Source organism: Aedes aegypti, chromosome 3, assembly GCF_002204515.2.
Source record: "Aedes aegypti strain LVP_AGWG chromosome 3, AaegL5.0 Primary Assembly, whole genome shotgun sequence".
Classification (NCBI taxonomy): Eukaryota; Metazoa; Arthropoda; class Insecta; order Diptera; family Culicidae; genus Aedes; species Aedes aegypti.
The window spans coordinates 196,089,901-196,107,422 of NC_035109.1; the positions used below are offsets into that span (position 1 = coordinate 196,089,901).

The 17,522-nt window shown below is 35.9% G+C and overlaps 1 protein-coding gene across 1 annotated transcript in view; it reads right to left on the reverse strand.

Annotated features, from left to right (window-relative positions):
- Positions 1 to 17,522, reverse strand: part of LOC5569003 — a 103,490-nt gene that overhangs the window by 23,797 nt on the left and 62,171 nt on the right. The window contains exon 3 of the mRNA XM_001652605.2: positions 3,080 to 3,822. Coding sequence (XP_001652655.2) covers positions 3,080 to 3,822 — 743 coding nt within the window. The remainder of the gene's footprint in view (positions 1 to 3,079; positions 3,823 to 17,522) is intronic.

The following is a 17,522-nucleotide window of genomic DNA, read 5'->3' on the forward strand; positions in this document are numbered from 1 at the left end:
TTTTTCTTTTTCGCACAAAGCTAATTAAAAAGTTCTGGTTTATGGTCTTGTTTTAAGAAGCGACCCAAATCTTATTAGAAAGGTGCCGGTCAGCAAAGAGATAGCCTCACACATGTTGGGGACTGCTTGGCTTCAATGGTATACAACCTAGTTCACTGGAAAATCCGCAATATCCATAAAAATATCAATTTATAAAATCATTCTATCGGAACTGTCCATCAACCACTACAACTCCTTTTAGAAGATCCGCAAAATTAGTCGTAAAAATCATTTAAGACCACTGTGCGTTATTTTTAAACACATCAAAAGTCATAATTATAGAACATATAAAATTTGTAATACACGTATAATTTGCATTGAAATCAAAGACCACTTAGATCACCGAAGTTTATTGCATAATTGATCAAATTCATTATTATACAATGTAAAGGACGAATGTCAACATAGACAAATGTCATGACAAGACATCCGAAAGATCTGAAAAAAGTGTGTCTAAGTTGATTTTTACGAGATATCCAATTTTACGGTTGCTCCAGATCCTCTAGAGATCTTTATAGTGGCCACCTATATCCCAGAACAATCCCAATCATCCATTATGTTTAGTAATTGATTTCTGATATGTTTGAAAAAAACCGCAGTGATCTAGGATGTTTTTCACGAAATGACCATTTTTACGGATATTCCGGATCTTCCATAGGCCGTTATTGTGACCACCTAGGTCCATGAACAATTCAAATAATCTATTGCGTTCTATAATAAGGAATTCTGATGAGTTTGCAAAAATAAACGCAGCTGTCTTGGATTATTTTCATGAATTGACCATTTTACGGATATTCCGGATTATCCGCCGAAGAACCACGTTGTTTACCTTCGAAACCAAGTATTCCACAACATGTAAGAGACTATTCCTGCACTAAACGGCACCTGTCTGAAAAGATTTGGGTCACTAGCCAACGAGTTCATTCAAAACACAGAGCTACTTGATCAGATTTTAGTGAAAAACAAGAAAAAACAGACATTCTCACATCTCACAAAAACGGGGAGGGGTTTAGCGGGGTGGCACCGACTCTTAAAACTAGTATAACTATTTCCTTCTACTAAAAGCCAAAAATTTCGAAAATCGGTTGTAGCATTGCTGAGAACGAGCATTTTGAATTTTGTAGCTTTATCCTGAAAATTTACAGTTAAAATTAACGTAACGCGACACCATAATTTTGCACCTAGTGTAACTTTTAGAAGAATGGCGTGATTTCAAATCTTTTTTTTATGGAAACACGTATCTTTACGAGTAGGAAGAGAATCCAAAATATGAAAGATCTGTAATAAGTATTTATTTTACAATGTCAAAAATTAGGCAATTTTAGTAACGCGACACCATAATAATGTGACTATTTGATAAAATACGTTTTCATAAAAAAACAATAATTCGTTTGAAAAAAATTAAACCCGCACATAACAATGTCATCAAATACAAGGGTTAGTTAACGGATAAGACAGACATATTACACTTGATAAACTATGATACAGGGCTTTTATAAAAATGTTGTTAAATGTCTCAATTTCTCAACAATTAATTATATAAAATTTAAATAACTTTTCAGGTATGTTTTTATGGTATTTTCAATCAAAGTTATGTTTTTTATACAATTCAACATATTGTCTTTCATGTTCTGCATAGCTTTGGGAATATTTCAGAGTTTGAAATTTTGATATCTTGGCGTAGATGTGCGTGGAATGTGTCATTTAGGTAGAAAAAGAGACAACAAAGTTGGGAAGGCCTGATCTACTGTAAAATTATTATACATATCCGCCGTAATTCATATTTCGTATGGAATGAACACAAAAATAACAATTCCAGTTATTTGAATTTATTAGTAGAGTTCCGCATGGGATAAACTTCGAACTTCATTCGATGTTCATTCGGTGGCCGTTCATGGATGGCACACTTGTCACAAAGTGCCTGAAAATACGTCATTTTGGATTATATAGTAGAAGCTCCAAAATTAATACTCTTCGTTTTTTTAAAGGCACAGTGCGTATGAGAAGATGAGAAACTAACATCATGATGCCAAATAAGTGGGTTTGATAAGCTTAGAACAAAGCTAGGAAACAATTTGCTTAAAGCGTCACGGTTGCCTCGAATTCCGCTATATAGTTTTATTTGGAGTACCTATACTGCCCATAAAGGCATAACTGTCCCATATGGGAAAAGTAGGCATTGAGAAAATAGCGCTCAAAGTTTAAAGTGTGTCTTCTCATTCAAATGTTCATAATTTTCTAGTACATTTCTACATGCCAAATTAACTTAAAACAACCGCACAGATGACTCATTTTGCTTCTAGTGATCTGCCAAAAATTTAAACATGAACGCAATTCACGGTTTACAGTTGCCTTTTGGGGTGAAAGTTCATATAGAGATTGTTATGCCTTTATTTTTCAATATGGGATTGCTCCAACCTCATATTTTTCCACAACATTTTCAAACAAAATGTGTTAATGTTTATATGCATATTAAAGTATATATTAAAACATGGATGTTGCAATGAAAAAAGGGGTTGATTAGAAAATCCATATGGGACAGTTATGCTTTTATAGGCAGTATAGCCTTTGTTGAACATTTCATCATTTTCATTGCCGCCAAAGTTTTTTTAACTCCACAAAAGGAACAAATAAATGAGCTTTAGAATGTCATAGATAACCAATTAGGATGGTATACATTTATAAATAAAGCAAAAATATTAAAGTCCCAAAAAATTGACTTTAATATTTCAGCCTAATAAAAATTGTAAAATGGAAACGATTGATTTGGTGATTTACTCAACGAGTTTGAAATACGTATGGAAAAAATATAGCAAATTCCATGCAAAAGTAACATTGGTTTCTCTCAATGGGATGAGCTGTAAATTGCCGATCATTATCAAATTTGAAATTAAAATATTTATGCCCGAGTTTTCCGAAGACCACAAACTGACAGAACGTTTGTAAAAAAAGCTGTACTCTGGAATCTCCCAGAAAGATTGTTTAAGCTAAATGTTCAAATCAAATGTCATCAGTAAAAAATATGGAAAAAGCTACTTACTTTCACATGAGTTTTCATAGTACACTCCTGAGGGTTCTCCGACATCGATCAATGGTCGTTCTCCATTCAAGTACGTCGAGGGTCCATCGGGCAGCGATTTGTGATCGAGGTGATAGAGGCGGCAATTGTACTGCGACCCAATTGGCTGTCCCATGTACAGGAACGACCGACAGAGGAACTCCGTTTCAATTTCACAAGCTAATTTGCATGCCGAATCCGAAGTGACTTGCAGTTCCTTGTCGGTGTAGTAATGTAGACCCACATATTGGGAGACCTTATCTTCTGAAACGCCCGTGCGTGGAAGCTGGAAGCCCCTGGTGAATTTGCACGCTTGGCCTGGTTTCAAACAAAGATTCTCGAAATAGTCAACGCCTTGGGCATCAACCAGTTGAACCAATTGTCCAGTTGTTCTCCTATCGGAGTCACTCAATACGCATTTCATGTTGTTGTAATCGTACTCAACGGAACGGCAAATAAACCGTTTTTCATTCAAACAAGCGGAAAGGCAGGCTTCCTTTGTGCTGGTGTAAATCAGGGCATTGTCCAGACCACGAATGATTTTGTTTGGCACTCGCTCAAAGTTCCAAGGCCTCTGGCATGCGTTCTCTGATCGAAGCTGCAGTTTCACCATGTAGTACATGCTGGATGATCGCTGTGGTGTACTCGCAGGATTATTGGCAGCCGTGACATTTTGCAGCTGACATAGTGTTTCCTGCGCTGGCGTTAAAGGATTGACAACAAAACTGCAATTAGAAACGAAAGATAAAAATTATGAATTGACGGTTAGCTTGTAAAAAAATGTATTTGATCAATTGGTAGAAGTAACTTTTACATAGAGCAGTAGGGAACAGGATCCGAGTTGAATCTGATTGTACTAAATTAATACCAAATTTTGATTTTTCATAATATTGATAACAATAGTCGAAGACCTATCAGTTCATAATCATGTTTACGTAAGCTTATGGAACGTATGATTTCGAATTGTTTGGAATTGTGTGCTGAAAAATAGAACATGTTTTTTTTCTTCTAAATTGGGGTCAGGAAAGGTACCGCTTTATCTTCTCAGATACAACTTTCATTCAACAGTTTTTCGTATACGTATATGATTTTGTCTTGATTGCTTTGCTTTTCAAGAAAATGAATCATATGATAATTCCAAATTTGATTTCAAATTTCTTGTACAATTCCATTTTTGCATTTGTATATCGCACTGGTTTTGTCCGGCCCGTGGACGAATTTTTAATACCAATTCGATGTGGCTACATGTTGCAATATCTTGATAATATTCTTTGTTGTTGCTATCATGCTTTTACATAGTTGGTTGATGAAATGGATTTATAGGTATATGTTAGACATTTGAATAACACAGCGTAACAAAAATGACATTTTTGCGTGTCTCAAGAATCAAATTATGTGTCTCTAGTAAATTTGGGGTTGCTGAATCTGATGCGGATTTTTTTTTTATTAGTATCATTCCAAACATTACATTCATTTCTTATATCTAGGTGTTCTGTGTTATTTGACAACACTATCATCCTAATTTGGTAAAACAAATTTAAGATTTAATTAACATTTTGTTAACAACATATTACATTTCATTTGCCGTAGCAGTTCAGTTTTTTTACAGGTGAGTTGATTTCACCTGCTTATAAGAGAAAAAAAAACGTTTTTAATATACTTAACCTAACTTAACCTAAACATATAACGCATTAATCGTGGCAATAGAAGATTGTAACGATTTTTGCCTGAAATTATCAATGATTGTATTTGACATTTGTTCCAATGTTTCAACATTGGATATTCTATGTAACTCATTGGTACTATACCAGGGAGGAAGCCTCAGAATCATTTTCAAAATTTTATTTTGAATTCTCTGCAGAGCTTTCTTCCTGGTATTACAACAGCTAGTCCATATTGGTACAGCATACAACATGGCTGGCCTGAAAATTTGTTTGAATATCAACAGCTTGTTCTTAAGACAAAGTTTTGATTTTCTATTAATAAGGGGATAGAGACATTTTACATATTTATTACATTTGGCTTGAATGCCCTCAATGTGATTTTTGAAAGTTAAATTCTTATCTAGCATGAGCCCTAGATACTTAACTTCATCTGACCAATTTATTGGAACCCCTCTCATCGTGACAACATGTCTACTTGAAGGTTTCAAATAAAGAGCTTTTGGTTTATGTGGGAATATTATTAGTTGAGTTTTGGAAGCATTAGGAGAAATCTTCCATTTTTGCAAGTATGAAGAAAAAATATCCAAACTTTTTTGCAATCGACTACAGATGACACGCAGGCTTCGTCCTTTGGCGGAGAGGCCTGTGTCATCCGCAAACAAAGATTTTTGGCATCCCTGAGGTAACTCAGGTAAGTCAGATGTGAAAATATTGTATAATATTGGTCCCAAAATGCTGCCTTGAGGAACACCAGCTCTTACAGGAAGTCTTTCAGATCTGGAGTTTTGATAATTAACCTGAAGTGTACGATTTGACAGATAACTTTGAATTATTCTAACAATGTATGTTGGAAAATTAAAGTTTTTTAATTTTACAATCAAACCTTCATGCCAAACACTGTCGAATGCTTTTTCTATGTCTAGAAGAGCAAGACCAGTAGAATAGCCTTCAGATTTGTTGGAACGGATCAAATTTGTTACACGTAAAAGTTGATGAGTGGTCGAATGTCCATGGCGGAATCCGAACTGTTCATTGGCAAAAATTGAATTTTCGTTGATGTGGGCCATCATTCTGTTCAAAATAACCTTTTCAAAAAGTTTACTGATGGAGGAAAGCAAACTGATTGGACGATAGCTAGAAGCTTCTGCAGGATTTTTGTCTGGTTTTAAAATTGGAACAACCTTAGCATTTTTCCATTTGTCAGGAAAATATGGTAATTGAAAGCATTTGTTAAATATATCAACTAAAAATGATAAGCTACTTTCTGGAAGTTTCTTGATGAGGATGTAGAAAATTCCATCATCGCCAGGAGCTTTCATGTTTTTGAATTTTTTAATAATAGTTCTCACTTCTTCCAAATCAGTCTCCCAAGCATTTTCGAAAACGTTCTCTTGATTGAGAATATTTTCGAACTCCTGAGTAACTTCATTTTCAATTGGACTAGTAAGTCCTAAATTAAAATTGTGCGCACTTTCAAACTGCATAGCAAGTTTTTGAGCTTTTTCGCAATTAGTTAGTAATAATTTGTTTTCCTCTTTCAATGCCGGTATTGGCTTCTGAGGTTTTTTCAAGATTTTAGATAATTTCCAAAAGGGCTTAGAGCCAGGGTCCAATTGAGAAATTTTATTTTCAAAATTTTTGTTTCTTAATTGAGCAAAACGTTTCTTGATTTCTTTCTGCAAATCCTGCCATATAATTTTCATAACAGGATCGCAAGTGCGTTGAAATTGCCTTCTCCTCACGTTTTTAAGACGGATCAAGAGTTTAAGATCATCGTCTATAATCACGGATTCAAATTTTACTTCACATTTTGGAATTGCAATGCTCCGGGCTTCAACAATGGAATTTGTTAAAGTTTCAAGAGCATTGTCAATATCAAGTTTAGTTTCTAAAGAAATGTTAACATCAAGATTGGAGTCAACATACGTTTTATATATATTCCAGTCGGCTCGTAAATAATTGAAAGTGGAGCTGATAGGATTGAGAATCGCTTCTTGGGATATTTGAAATGTAACAGGGACATGATCAGAATCAAAATCAGCATGAGTAATCATTTGGCTACAAAGATGACTAGAGTCGGTTAAGACCAAATCAATCGTAGATGGATTTCTAGAAGAGGAAAAACATGTGGGGCTATCAGGGTATTGAATTGAGAAATATCCTGAAGAGCACTCATCAAATAAAATTCTGCCGTTGGAATTACTTTGAGAATTATTCCATGACCGATGTTTGGCATTAAAGTCACCAATGACAAAAAATTTTGACTTATTGCGAGTCAATTTACGCAAGTCAGTTTGGAGCAAATTAACTTGCTGCCCAGTGCATTGAAAAGGCAAATAGGCAGCTATGAAAGTATATTTACCAAACTGTGTTTCAACAGAAACACCTAAAGTTTCAAAAACTTTAGTTTCAAATGATGAAAACAGTTGATGTTTTATACGCCTATGAATGATGATTGCAACTCCCCCACATGCCCCATCAAGTCGATCATTACGATAAACAAAAAAGTTAGGATCTCTTTTGAGTTTAGATCCAGGTTTTAAATACGTTTCGGTAATAACTGCTATATGCACGTTATTAACCGTAAGAAAATTAAACAGCTCGTCCTCTTTACCATTCAGAGAACGAGCATTCCAATTTAAAATATTTAAATTATTATTTGGATCCATTAGAAAAACGTAATCCAATAACAATTTGATTTGTAAATTTTACACCTACTTGGACTGCTTCAGTCATAGTAGTGGCTTTGAACATTGCATCAATCATTAGATTCAATTGTTCAGTTAGAAAATTAAAATCAGAGGCAGACATGTCATGTGATTTCCCATTGGAATTTCCGATAGACGAAGAAGCGGAGTTACCTGTGGCGGTAGGGTTTTTTCCATTTGATTTGAAACAAGTAGAATGGGTACCCATGGATCGAACAGGGGAGGAGTTCGAATTTCCTGCTACGATATCGGCAAAGGATTTACCGTGGGTAGATACATTCGAAATAGAAAAATTCGAACGGCTACCCGACGGAATAAAATTAGTTTGTGAATGAGCATGATTATGATCTTCCTGATGGGTATGATTCATGATCAAGCGATCGTTAACTGAAAAATGAGCATTGTTCGATACTCTACCAGGCAAATTCCGGAAACGACCGTTATCGTAACGGATATTATCTTTCATCTGCCTGGCACGAGCCTCAATGACCTTTTTGCGTGAAGGACAATTCCAAAAATTGGACTTATGGTTAGCCCCGCAATTACAACATATGAATTTGGTGGTATCTTCCTTCACTGGACAGACGTCTTTGGCGTGAGAAGAACCTCCGCAAATCATGCATTTAGCATCCATGCGACAATTTTTTGTACCATGACCCCACTTTTGGCACCGACGGCACTGAGTGGGGTTCTGGTAATTTCCTCCAGGTTTCTGGAAATGTTCCCATGTCACACGGACATCAAACAAAAGTTTTGCTTTTTCTAAAGCTTTAATATTATTTAGTTCTTTTTTGTTAAAGTGAACTAAATAAAATTCTTGAGAAAGCCCTTTCCGAACAATGCCAGATTGGGTTCTCTTTTTCATAATGATTACTTGGACTGGGGAAAATCCAAGTAAATCATTTATTCCATTTTTGATCTCTTCAGGTGATTTATAGTCACTTGAGAGACCTTTCAAGACAACTTTGAACAAACGTTCAGTTTTGTCGTCATAAGTAAAAAATTTGTGCTTCTTCTCTTCAAGATGTTTGAGAAGAAGCTCACGATCTTTAAGAGTTTCCGGCAAAACGCGACAGTCTCCTTTCTTTGCGATTTGGAAGGAAACCTTGATTCCCCTAATGGAGTTCAAGATCTCCTGCCTAAATCCCCCAAATTCGGAACAACTGACCACGATAGGCGGCACTCTTTGCTTCCTCACTTGAATCAAAGAGCCTGGGCTAGAGGCTGCTTCGATTTGGTGTTCGGAAAATTTGTCTAGAGCATCGAACTGATTGCTCATTTCGATACAATTATTCATTTCACCCTTGGAAGAAAGTTCGCATTCCGGGGAAACGTCCTTTCTTCCATTCTTGCCACGTGTAGTGACAGTTTTAAAACCCACTTTTTTGGAAGGAAGTTGTGAATTCAGAGATTCACCCTTCCTTTTGTTAGTTGTTGATACCATGTTTAATTAATGAACGAAAGAAGACGTGACCTTCGAAAGGTTTTTTCCCAAGACGGTGTCCAAGAAGGATTACCACCGCTAGCTTTCGCCAACGGGTCCAACGAAAAATCGAAGGCACGGGTCCAAACAAGGATCGTAAAGGGATCAATAGTAGAAAAAATAGTACTGAAAAGTACTGTTTTAGTAGCACTGAAAAGTACCGTTTTTAATTTTAGCACTGAAAAGTACTGTTTTTGTAGCACTGAAAAGTACTGTTTTATTGCTTTAGGTAGTTTTTAAGAAAACTTCCAAGAGCAGAGAGAATTCGTGTACGCACAGCACGAAGGTACGATGCGCACTGCTGAATCTGATGCCGTTTTCAGAAATGTTCCAGCACGTCACAATTTTTAGCAACAGATCGATAAAGTAGCATAAAACAGTGATTTCATTGATGTTTACATAAAATTTGAACAATGATTTATCAAAAAATATTATGATCTAATCTACCAAGTTTGCAAAATAGGACTTCAACTTTCATTTTAGATATAATTTGATTGAAATTGCACGATCAAATTGAGGTTAAATCGATTTTTTCAACCTGCTTGCAGTCTCCATACGAAATCCTTCGTTTCTCTTATATGGCAAAATACAATACTTTTCTTAACCAACAAAAAATAACTTTCGAGCATCGGAAGTATTATGGACTTTGTTGATAAGTATTGTTATATACCATGACCCCACAGTTATGGATCAAATAGTGTGGAGTCCAACCTATAAAATTCAATAAAACGACATGGAAAACGTAAAATTGTAATTTAAAAGCACGAATCGAATCGTTCCAAATTGGAACTTCGGTTAGTAAACTGTTTTGAGTGTAATATTTACATAGGATTGCATAAAAATTAAAAATTGTGTCGGTTCCTGAAAACCATATTATGGATCAATTTTCATATTATGGATCAAATTGTGACATATTATGGATCAGTGCGCAAAATCAAGAGATTTTCAACTCAATGCATCTGTATTGCATGGTATGGCAAAAGTTAACAATGTGTCATATATTACTGCAAAAAATATCAGTGTTAGAGCTGGAAACAAGGGTAAAATGCCATTTTTATTGTGATACTGCATTGTAGTAACTGAGACATGAACTGTTTCCGCTCCACACCAAGTTTTCCACCCATTTTTGTCTGCTAAAATATGAAATTTACAAACCTTGATGTTTTATTAGTTTTATCCTTAGTGCTGTTGTCTAAAAATGTCGAATCCAATGCATAAAATAGCAGAAATCTACATTCTTTGGAAGTGATCCATAACCGTGGTAAACAATCATTTCCTGGTCCATATTATGGATCACTAGTTAGAAGTGCTAATATTCGGTATTTTGAATCAAAATTCAAGTAGAATGTTTTCCAAAGATGAATTCATACTAAATCGAAGCGAACGAGCATAAAACATGCTATAACATTTGAATTTTACCACCTGTGGGAGCTTATGAATGCTGACGGCACTTCTTACAGAAAACGACCATATAATGATAGCTGTGTGGTACCAACTAAACATTTGTCAAAAACACTGTTATTTAGCGGTTGAATGTTATGCTTAATATTACAAATGGTAGAAGACAAATAGTATAACATGGGAAAAATATGTTTTACGTCAACGTTTATGTTTTGAGCGAGTTATCCGATGTTGAACGCCAAAGTGATCCGTCACTGTGGGTGATCCGTAACTGTGTGGGCATGGTACATGAAGTTTGAGTTCTGAGGCAAATTAAGGATATAAATTGCCATACAAGCGGGCAACCTTGCATGCGAGTTGGCTGAAATAGCCAAATTTAGTATTTTCAACAGCCAATATCTCAAAAACTAGACGTGCTATGATATTTCTGTAAATGGCAACGAATTCAGCAACCCTTAATTAAGTGAATAGCGGTATTTTGATGCTTGAGACAAAATCGTGTTTCGCAGTGTAATTGTCGTACTTTTCTGTGAAATAACCTGTGTTTATCAACTCAAGAATAGGTTGACAATTGTTTAAAATTCTAATGCTTCTCACATCTTGCATTTTATTTAAATCGAAAAAAAAAACTTTGAAACATTTGAGTTTTGTTGTCTTAGCATTTTTTTGTGTTTGATAGTTCTTAAAATTAAAGGAGGTGTCGTAGTCCTGTAGAGAACTTCTGATACCTCAAACATTTCTCCAAGTCGCTTTTTTGATTGTGTTCACATCATATTCATTTTTTCTTAAATTAAAGTAATCGCTAAAATACCATGATATTCTCCAAAGAAAAGCCCTAAAGGACGCAAGACTTAATTTTCGTCTTCTTCTTCTTCTTGGCATTACGTCCTCACTGGGACAGAGCCTGCTTCTCAGCTCCAATGAGCACTTTCACAGTTATTAACTAAGAGCTTTCTTTGTTAAAGTTGCCATTTGCGCTTTCGTATATCGTGTGGCAGGTACGATTATACTCTATGCCCAGGGAAGTCAAGTAAATTTCCATTATTAAAAGATCCTAGACCGACCGGGAATCGAACCAAAACACCTTCAGCATAGCTTTGCTTTGTAGCCGTGAACTCTAACCACTCGGCTAAAGGAGGCCCCTAAGTTTCGTCTTCATGGAAGAGATTGATTTTTGCAATTTAATTTGGAGCCATTAAAACAAACAATTACAAATATTGAAGCCCGTGCCATGCTTTGGAAGCATCGAGATGGCCCGCATAGTTCTTTCGACTGAGGACTACTGGTATATCAAGTGGCAAGTACCAAGTCACTCAATGCCCTAAGATGTCGAAAAAAAATCCAACACTAAAATAAAGCAACTTGTTGAGTTCTTCGTCGACGATCCAGTGTACATATGCAAATCTAGCAACCTACATAGATCCGAATATTCTGTTAATAAGTATGACACTGAATGTCAGAGCTATTTTCACTGGGATCGAAAACTTTTACGGCTTTATATTTGAATAATAAAAATTGATGAGTTTTTAGCATTGTGAATATGCTTACAAACAATCTGTTCTACTATCATTATTTAATGAAGTTTTGAAGAGTTTACCACATATCCTTGATAGCCTAGTTAGTAAAACTTGAATCTCTAATCTCTCTGTAAAAAGCTTTTTCACTATACGCACTATATACGGTTCAAGTACACCACAGTTTGAAATCGGTATATCTCAAAATCCAGATAATTTCGAAACTTGGGGTCTTCAGTAAAGTTGTTCCGGAGGTGAAGTGCTATCTTATGGTACCTCATTTAATTTGTAATTTGACCACTAGGTAGCACTAGTGGGCATGGAACTTTTACTTTGTTTTGCAAATATTTCAGGATCCTGACCATTTAGAAAGATGGCGTCTTCGGCAAAGTTGTTCAGTAAGTTAAGGACTATCATTGTTCGAACTAGTTGATTAAAAATTTTACCACTAGTCGGCGTTAGTGAGCATAAAACTTTTGTTTTGCAGATATCTCAAGAGCCAGAACAATTAGAAGGATAGCGTCTTCGGCAAAGTTGTTCAGTAGCTGAAGGGCTATCATTATTTGAGCCTAGAAATAGGATATTGTACCACCAGGCGGCGCTAGTGAGCCTGAAACTTTTGTTTTGCGCATACTTCAGGATCCTCACTTTTTAGAAATATGGCATCTTCGGCAAAGTTGTTCAGAAGATCAGGGGTTATCATTAATTTACCCAATCTCGAACTTCAAGGATTAAACAAAGAAAGCATTTGAGCTACTGAACAATTCTGCCGAAGACGCCATCTTTCTAAGTGGTCAGGCTCCTGAGATATTCGCAAAATTAAGAGTGTTGTACAAAGTACAACGCGCGACTAGTCGCGTTACAAAAAATCACGCGACAACCGAAAGGATAAGTTTGCAATAAAATCTACTCACTCGAATTGCATGTTATATTTCATCATATAAAATATGCACGCCTCCACTTTTGTATGTATAAATCTCATCTAATACGTGAAACTTTGTACAAAAGATGATTTCGTTAAACGTACATTCTGGTTGTCTGGGTGTGGCTATTTTTGTAATCCAAGTCAGAATTTCCCATGTGGTAAAACGCCTAGAGGTATACAATGCCTTGTTTGTGTAGTTCATAAGATTTTGTTGGAATTATACCTATTTCAGCCTGATTTACTGCTGAAAAGGAATCGCTAAAGATATTTCTTTCCGATTTCTAGCAGAAATTTTCTACAGCGAATCCCGTTTGAACTGACATTTCTTTTCAACTGCGTACTGCGATCAGAAAAAAGCGCTTCCGTGATCGATTCCTTGCAGGAATATCGCATGCATCAAGATAGGTCTAGAAATTACTCGTCAACAGCGAATCAGGCTTTATATTCCAAAAATTATTGATTAATGTTCAATTCAATGTCAAAACATAAGAATCAATCGATATGCATTCAGAAAAATATGTTTATACAAATTCTCATAGACATAAACATATAATGGAAATCTCTAAAACAAAATTCAGCATTATATAGATTTTCTTCCAAAAAACTACTAAATTGGTTCCGTTTACGGTACCTACAAAAATAATTATGAAAGATGTTTAGTATAGTATTTCATTTGGGCATTCATCATCGAAATTTATCAAAATTATGTCGGAAAACGATGATTTCAAAAACGTCCAAAATTTATTTAAAAAATAGTAAGTTGTTCTGATTAACTCGATTGTTTTGGATAGTTTAATCAGTTCGAATAACAAATTATTCATAACTAGTGGCCCCGGCAAACATCGTCTTGCCATCAAGTAGGCTGTTGAAAAAAGCTGTGAATAGTCCCCTACGAAAGAGCAGTTCCGTTCACGCCCGTTTTTCCATTTTTTTCGGTGAATATCCTAGGATTTTTATACACACAAACACGTCGGAACCCTTGTCGAACAAAACGGAGAAAGAATCATTCAAATCCGTTGAACCGTTCGTAAGCCATTTCGTGACATACAAACACCATTATATTTTTACTTATATAGAAGCTAGATAGATAGATAGATTAATAAACTATTTCCAGAGATGATCGATATCCAATATAAACAAATGTCTGGTGGTTTTGTTCTTATTATAATGTCTTCAACATTCAATTCAAAACATTGAAAAAAAAAAATAAGAATTCGTGAAGTGAGAACATATATCTCAGGTGAAATGCATGTAATTCGCTTCGTCATATGGGATTTCAATTTCAATCTTGTTAAACATTATTGTGCTCATATAACACTAAGATGATAAGCTTGCAGCAAGAAAAAGTGTCCCTATCTATACAGCCGTGTTATACCTGTTGGCTTCAGTAAAACCCAGCCTTCGCTTTGATTTATGAGTTGATCATATTTTCTTCAACTCATTGATGCTGTCTACTGCATCGTTGAAGTCTTTTGTCTGTGTGCCTGGTGTAGTTACACATTCTTTGTTGATTGAGTTGCAGAGACTTAAATGCGATGACATTAACCAAGATATTTTCATACGTTTGAGCTATATGAGCTATTGAACATCTAATTGATATAAAAATATGCTGCATGAAAAGTAATGGCTTCTATCCCTTTTCCCGAACGTCAATTCCCAGAGTGCAACAGTAATACAAAATTTTGTGTTTTTTTTCTTTGTGTGGAAACATTTTGCAAAACTAAATATAGTTGATGCAAATGGGCCCATAAACTCGTAGTTACACACGCTCCACTGTTCAAAAGAAGTGTCATTTTTTTTATGAAAATGCCTGTGGCTTCAATGTGGAATCATGTCAATGGTTTTGTTTATTAGTTTTAATATTTCCTATCCTATCTAGCATAGATGTACCAATAGTGGAGGTACTAAGCACGATTGAACTTCATTGACCCGCTTAATTAATGCACATGTTGATGTTGTAACGGGAAGTAACGACCATTGACTTAATGAGAAAAATGATTTCATCGTAGTAATCCACGGCATGTCAGTGAAAAATAATACCTCCACTATTGGTACACTGGAATCTATGACAAAAGGTCGAAAGACAAAAGGTCGAATGACAAAAGGTCGAATGACAAAAGGTCTAATGGACAAAAGGTCGAATGGACAAAAGGTCGAAGGGACAAAAGGTCGAATGGACAAAAGGTCGAATGGACAAAAGGTCGAATGGACAAAAGGTCGAATGGACAAAAGGTCGAATGGACAAAAGGTCGAATGACAAAAAAGGTCGAATGGACAAAACTTTAGGAAGAACAAAAGGCTAAAAATAAAAAGCAAGTTATCAATAAACCAAGCACAAGCGCTACAGCTAAAATAGACGTGACGAAAACGCGCTTATTTTCAGAAAGACCGTGCTGAGGAAGGTTCAATTTCAGCTGGTCAACGATCTTTTCGGGGTGAAATTTTGTTTGACTTTTCAGGTCGTAGTTCATCCAGAGTTACTGTGTGCGTGCTGTAGCCATATGTGCAAGAGCCACATTCGTTTCAGGCTCACTGTACATTTTGAGACCTATGTTGGTGTTCCTCGCCTTTTTCTTTGGGTAATTTGTCAATGCGTCTCATGCGCTCCGTCACATGCGTTGTTCAAAAACAGCATAATAATTGATGTGAAGACGAAATTTTAAAACGAGAATCGAAATTGTAACTTCTGGATCGCGCGTCTTCGACCGTATCATGTAGACAATCTAGACACCTGCATAATAAGGTAAAAATAGCTGTAGAGACTCTTCGTTACCAAACAGTTGTTGTACAACTTGGATACCGATGGCGAGCGTAGCACCGAGCAGCGCATGTGTTGAATCTCCCCTTGCGCGCGCTTTCAGAACTTTCGTGAACCTAGCGCAGCACACTACGATTCTGATGCGTTGAAAGGCGGTTTGTTTGGAGACTTGTTAGGTAATTTATGTTCTCCTGGTAATTGTGTAACTCTAAGTGCATCGAGACGCATTACACTCGTTAAATGGTTCGAGGCTGGTTCCCTGTAACAATGTTCAAGGCAGCTGGGATGAGCAGTTTGCCTAGGTTTTTTTTCTGCTGCATGTGGTAAAGTGCTATATGCAATAGGCTCTTCTTGAAGTAATACCATCAGGTGGTTCCGAAGAAAAATGAGTCTGAGCTCAAGAGTAATGTATGTGTTTTCTGTAAACCTGAATTCAGAGCATGGCTAGATTGGTGCGACATCACACCCGCAATCCTTGAATTATCTTCTCACGGTTCGGGTTGCAGATCACTCCTAATAAAAAGCATGATGTGCAAATAGAAAAATGATCAAATTATCAGAAAAGCTCTCAGTAAATGCTTGAGTAGCTGAGAAGAAGACCCTACCCTAGTTGGGGCCTAATTCCAAAAAGGATGATTATTTTTCCCTGATGCTAATTAAAATCAGTCGAAACTAAAAGTCAGATAAAACTCTAATGCGTAGCCCTGAAAACAGCAAAACTACAAAAGATGGAAAATCCTTTTTTAGAAATGCAATTGAAATGCCAATGAACACTGTAGATCATGAAGAATAGCCGATATTTATAATAAGACAGCATTTCAATTGAAAAAAAAACTACATGCAAGATGTTAAATTGAAATCTATGAAGAACAGCCGATGTATAAACGAAGGAATAATCGTCGATACAAGTGTCTACAACAGTATAAAATCACAATAAGGTAAAACTCCAAAAGAACAGCCAATGTTTAAAAGAAGGACAAATCTCTTTTGAAAATGTATCAGATGAAAAGCTAATAATAATTACTCTATTCTTTGGAGTATCAAAATAATAACAACCGACATTCAGAAAATTAATTTTTTGTTTGGAAAATAATAGCCTTAATTCAAATTATTGCTTCAAACGCTAATTCTAAAGAACAGCTATCATTTAAAAGAAGGAAAAACTTCAGATGGAAAGGGAGAAATTTGTGGTCAAAATGTTAGCAACTGCACGATAATCTTTTCAACGGTATAATTTGGAGTCCATTCGACCTTTCGTCCATTCGACCTTTTGTCCATTCGACCTTTTGTCCATTCGACCTTTTGTCCATTCGACCTTTTGTCCATTCGACCATTTTTTTCATTCGACCTTTTGTCCATTCGACTTTTTGTCCATTCGACCTTTTGTCCATTCGACCTTTTGTCCATTCGACCTTTTGTCCCTTCGACCTTTTGTCCATTCGACCTTTTGTCCTTCGACCTTTTGTCATTCGACCTTCTGTCCTTCGACCTTTTGTCCTACAACCGGTACACTGTTCCTTTAGTTGCGATATATTTTTAATTTGTGTTCCTATAGTTGCGGTATCCGTTGTTTTCTTATGGGATCCTCCACTATAGGAACACTTTACCGCATCTATTGGTACAAGCAAGAACAGTTTTAGCAATTTTAGTGATATTTCATCCATTTTAAAGCAATTTGAACGCTCTTTTCAACTATTCAGTGTATCAACAAGCCAATACGTTGATTGGCAGTGTCGATTCTGTGGCTAATGCAATAAAATCGGTGAACTACCGCAACTATAGGAACACCCGTAACTATAGGAACACCCACAACTAAAGGAACACTTACCCTATATAAATAAAAATGGAATGGTGTTTGTACGTCACGAAATGGCTAGAGAACGGAATTTCGGATTTTGATCATTTTCTTATATATATATGGTCCTGAAGTGCACCGACGTGTTTGTATGTATAATAGAGTGGTTCAAACATC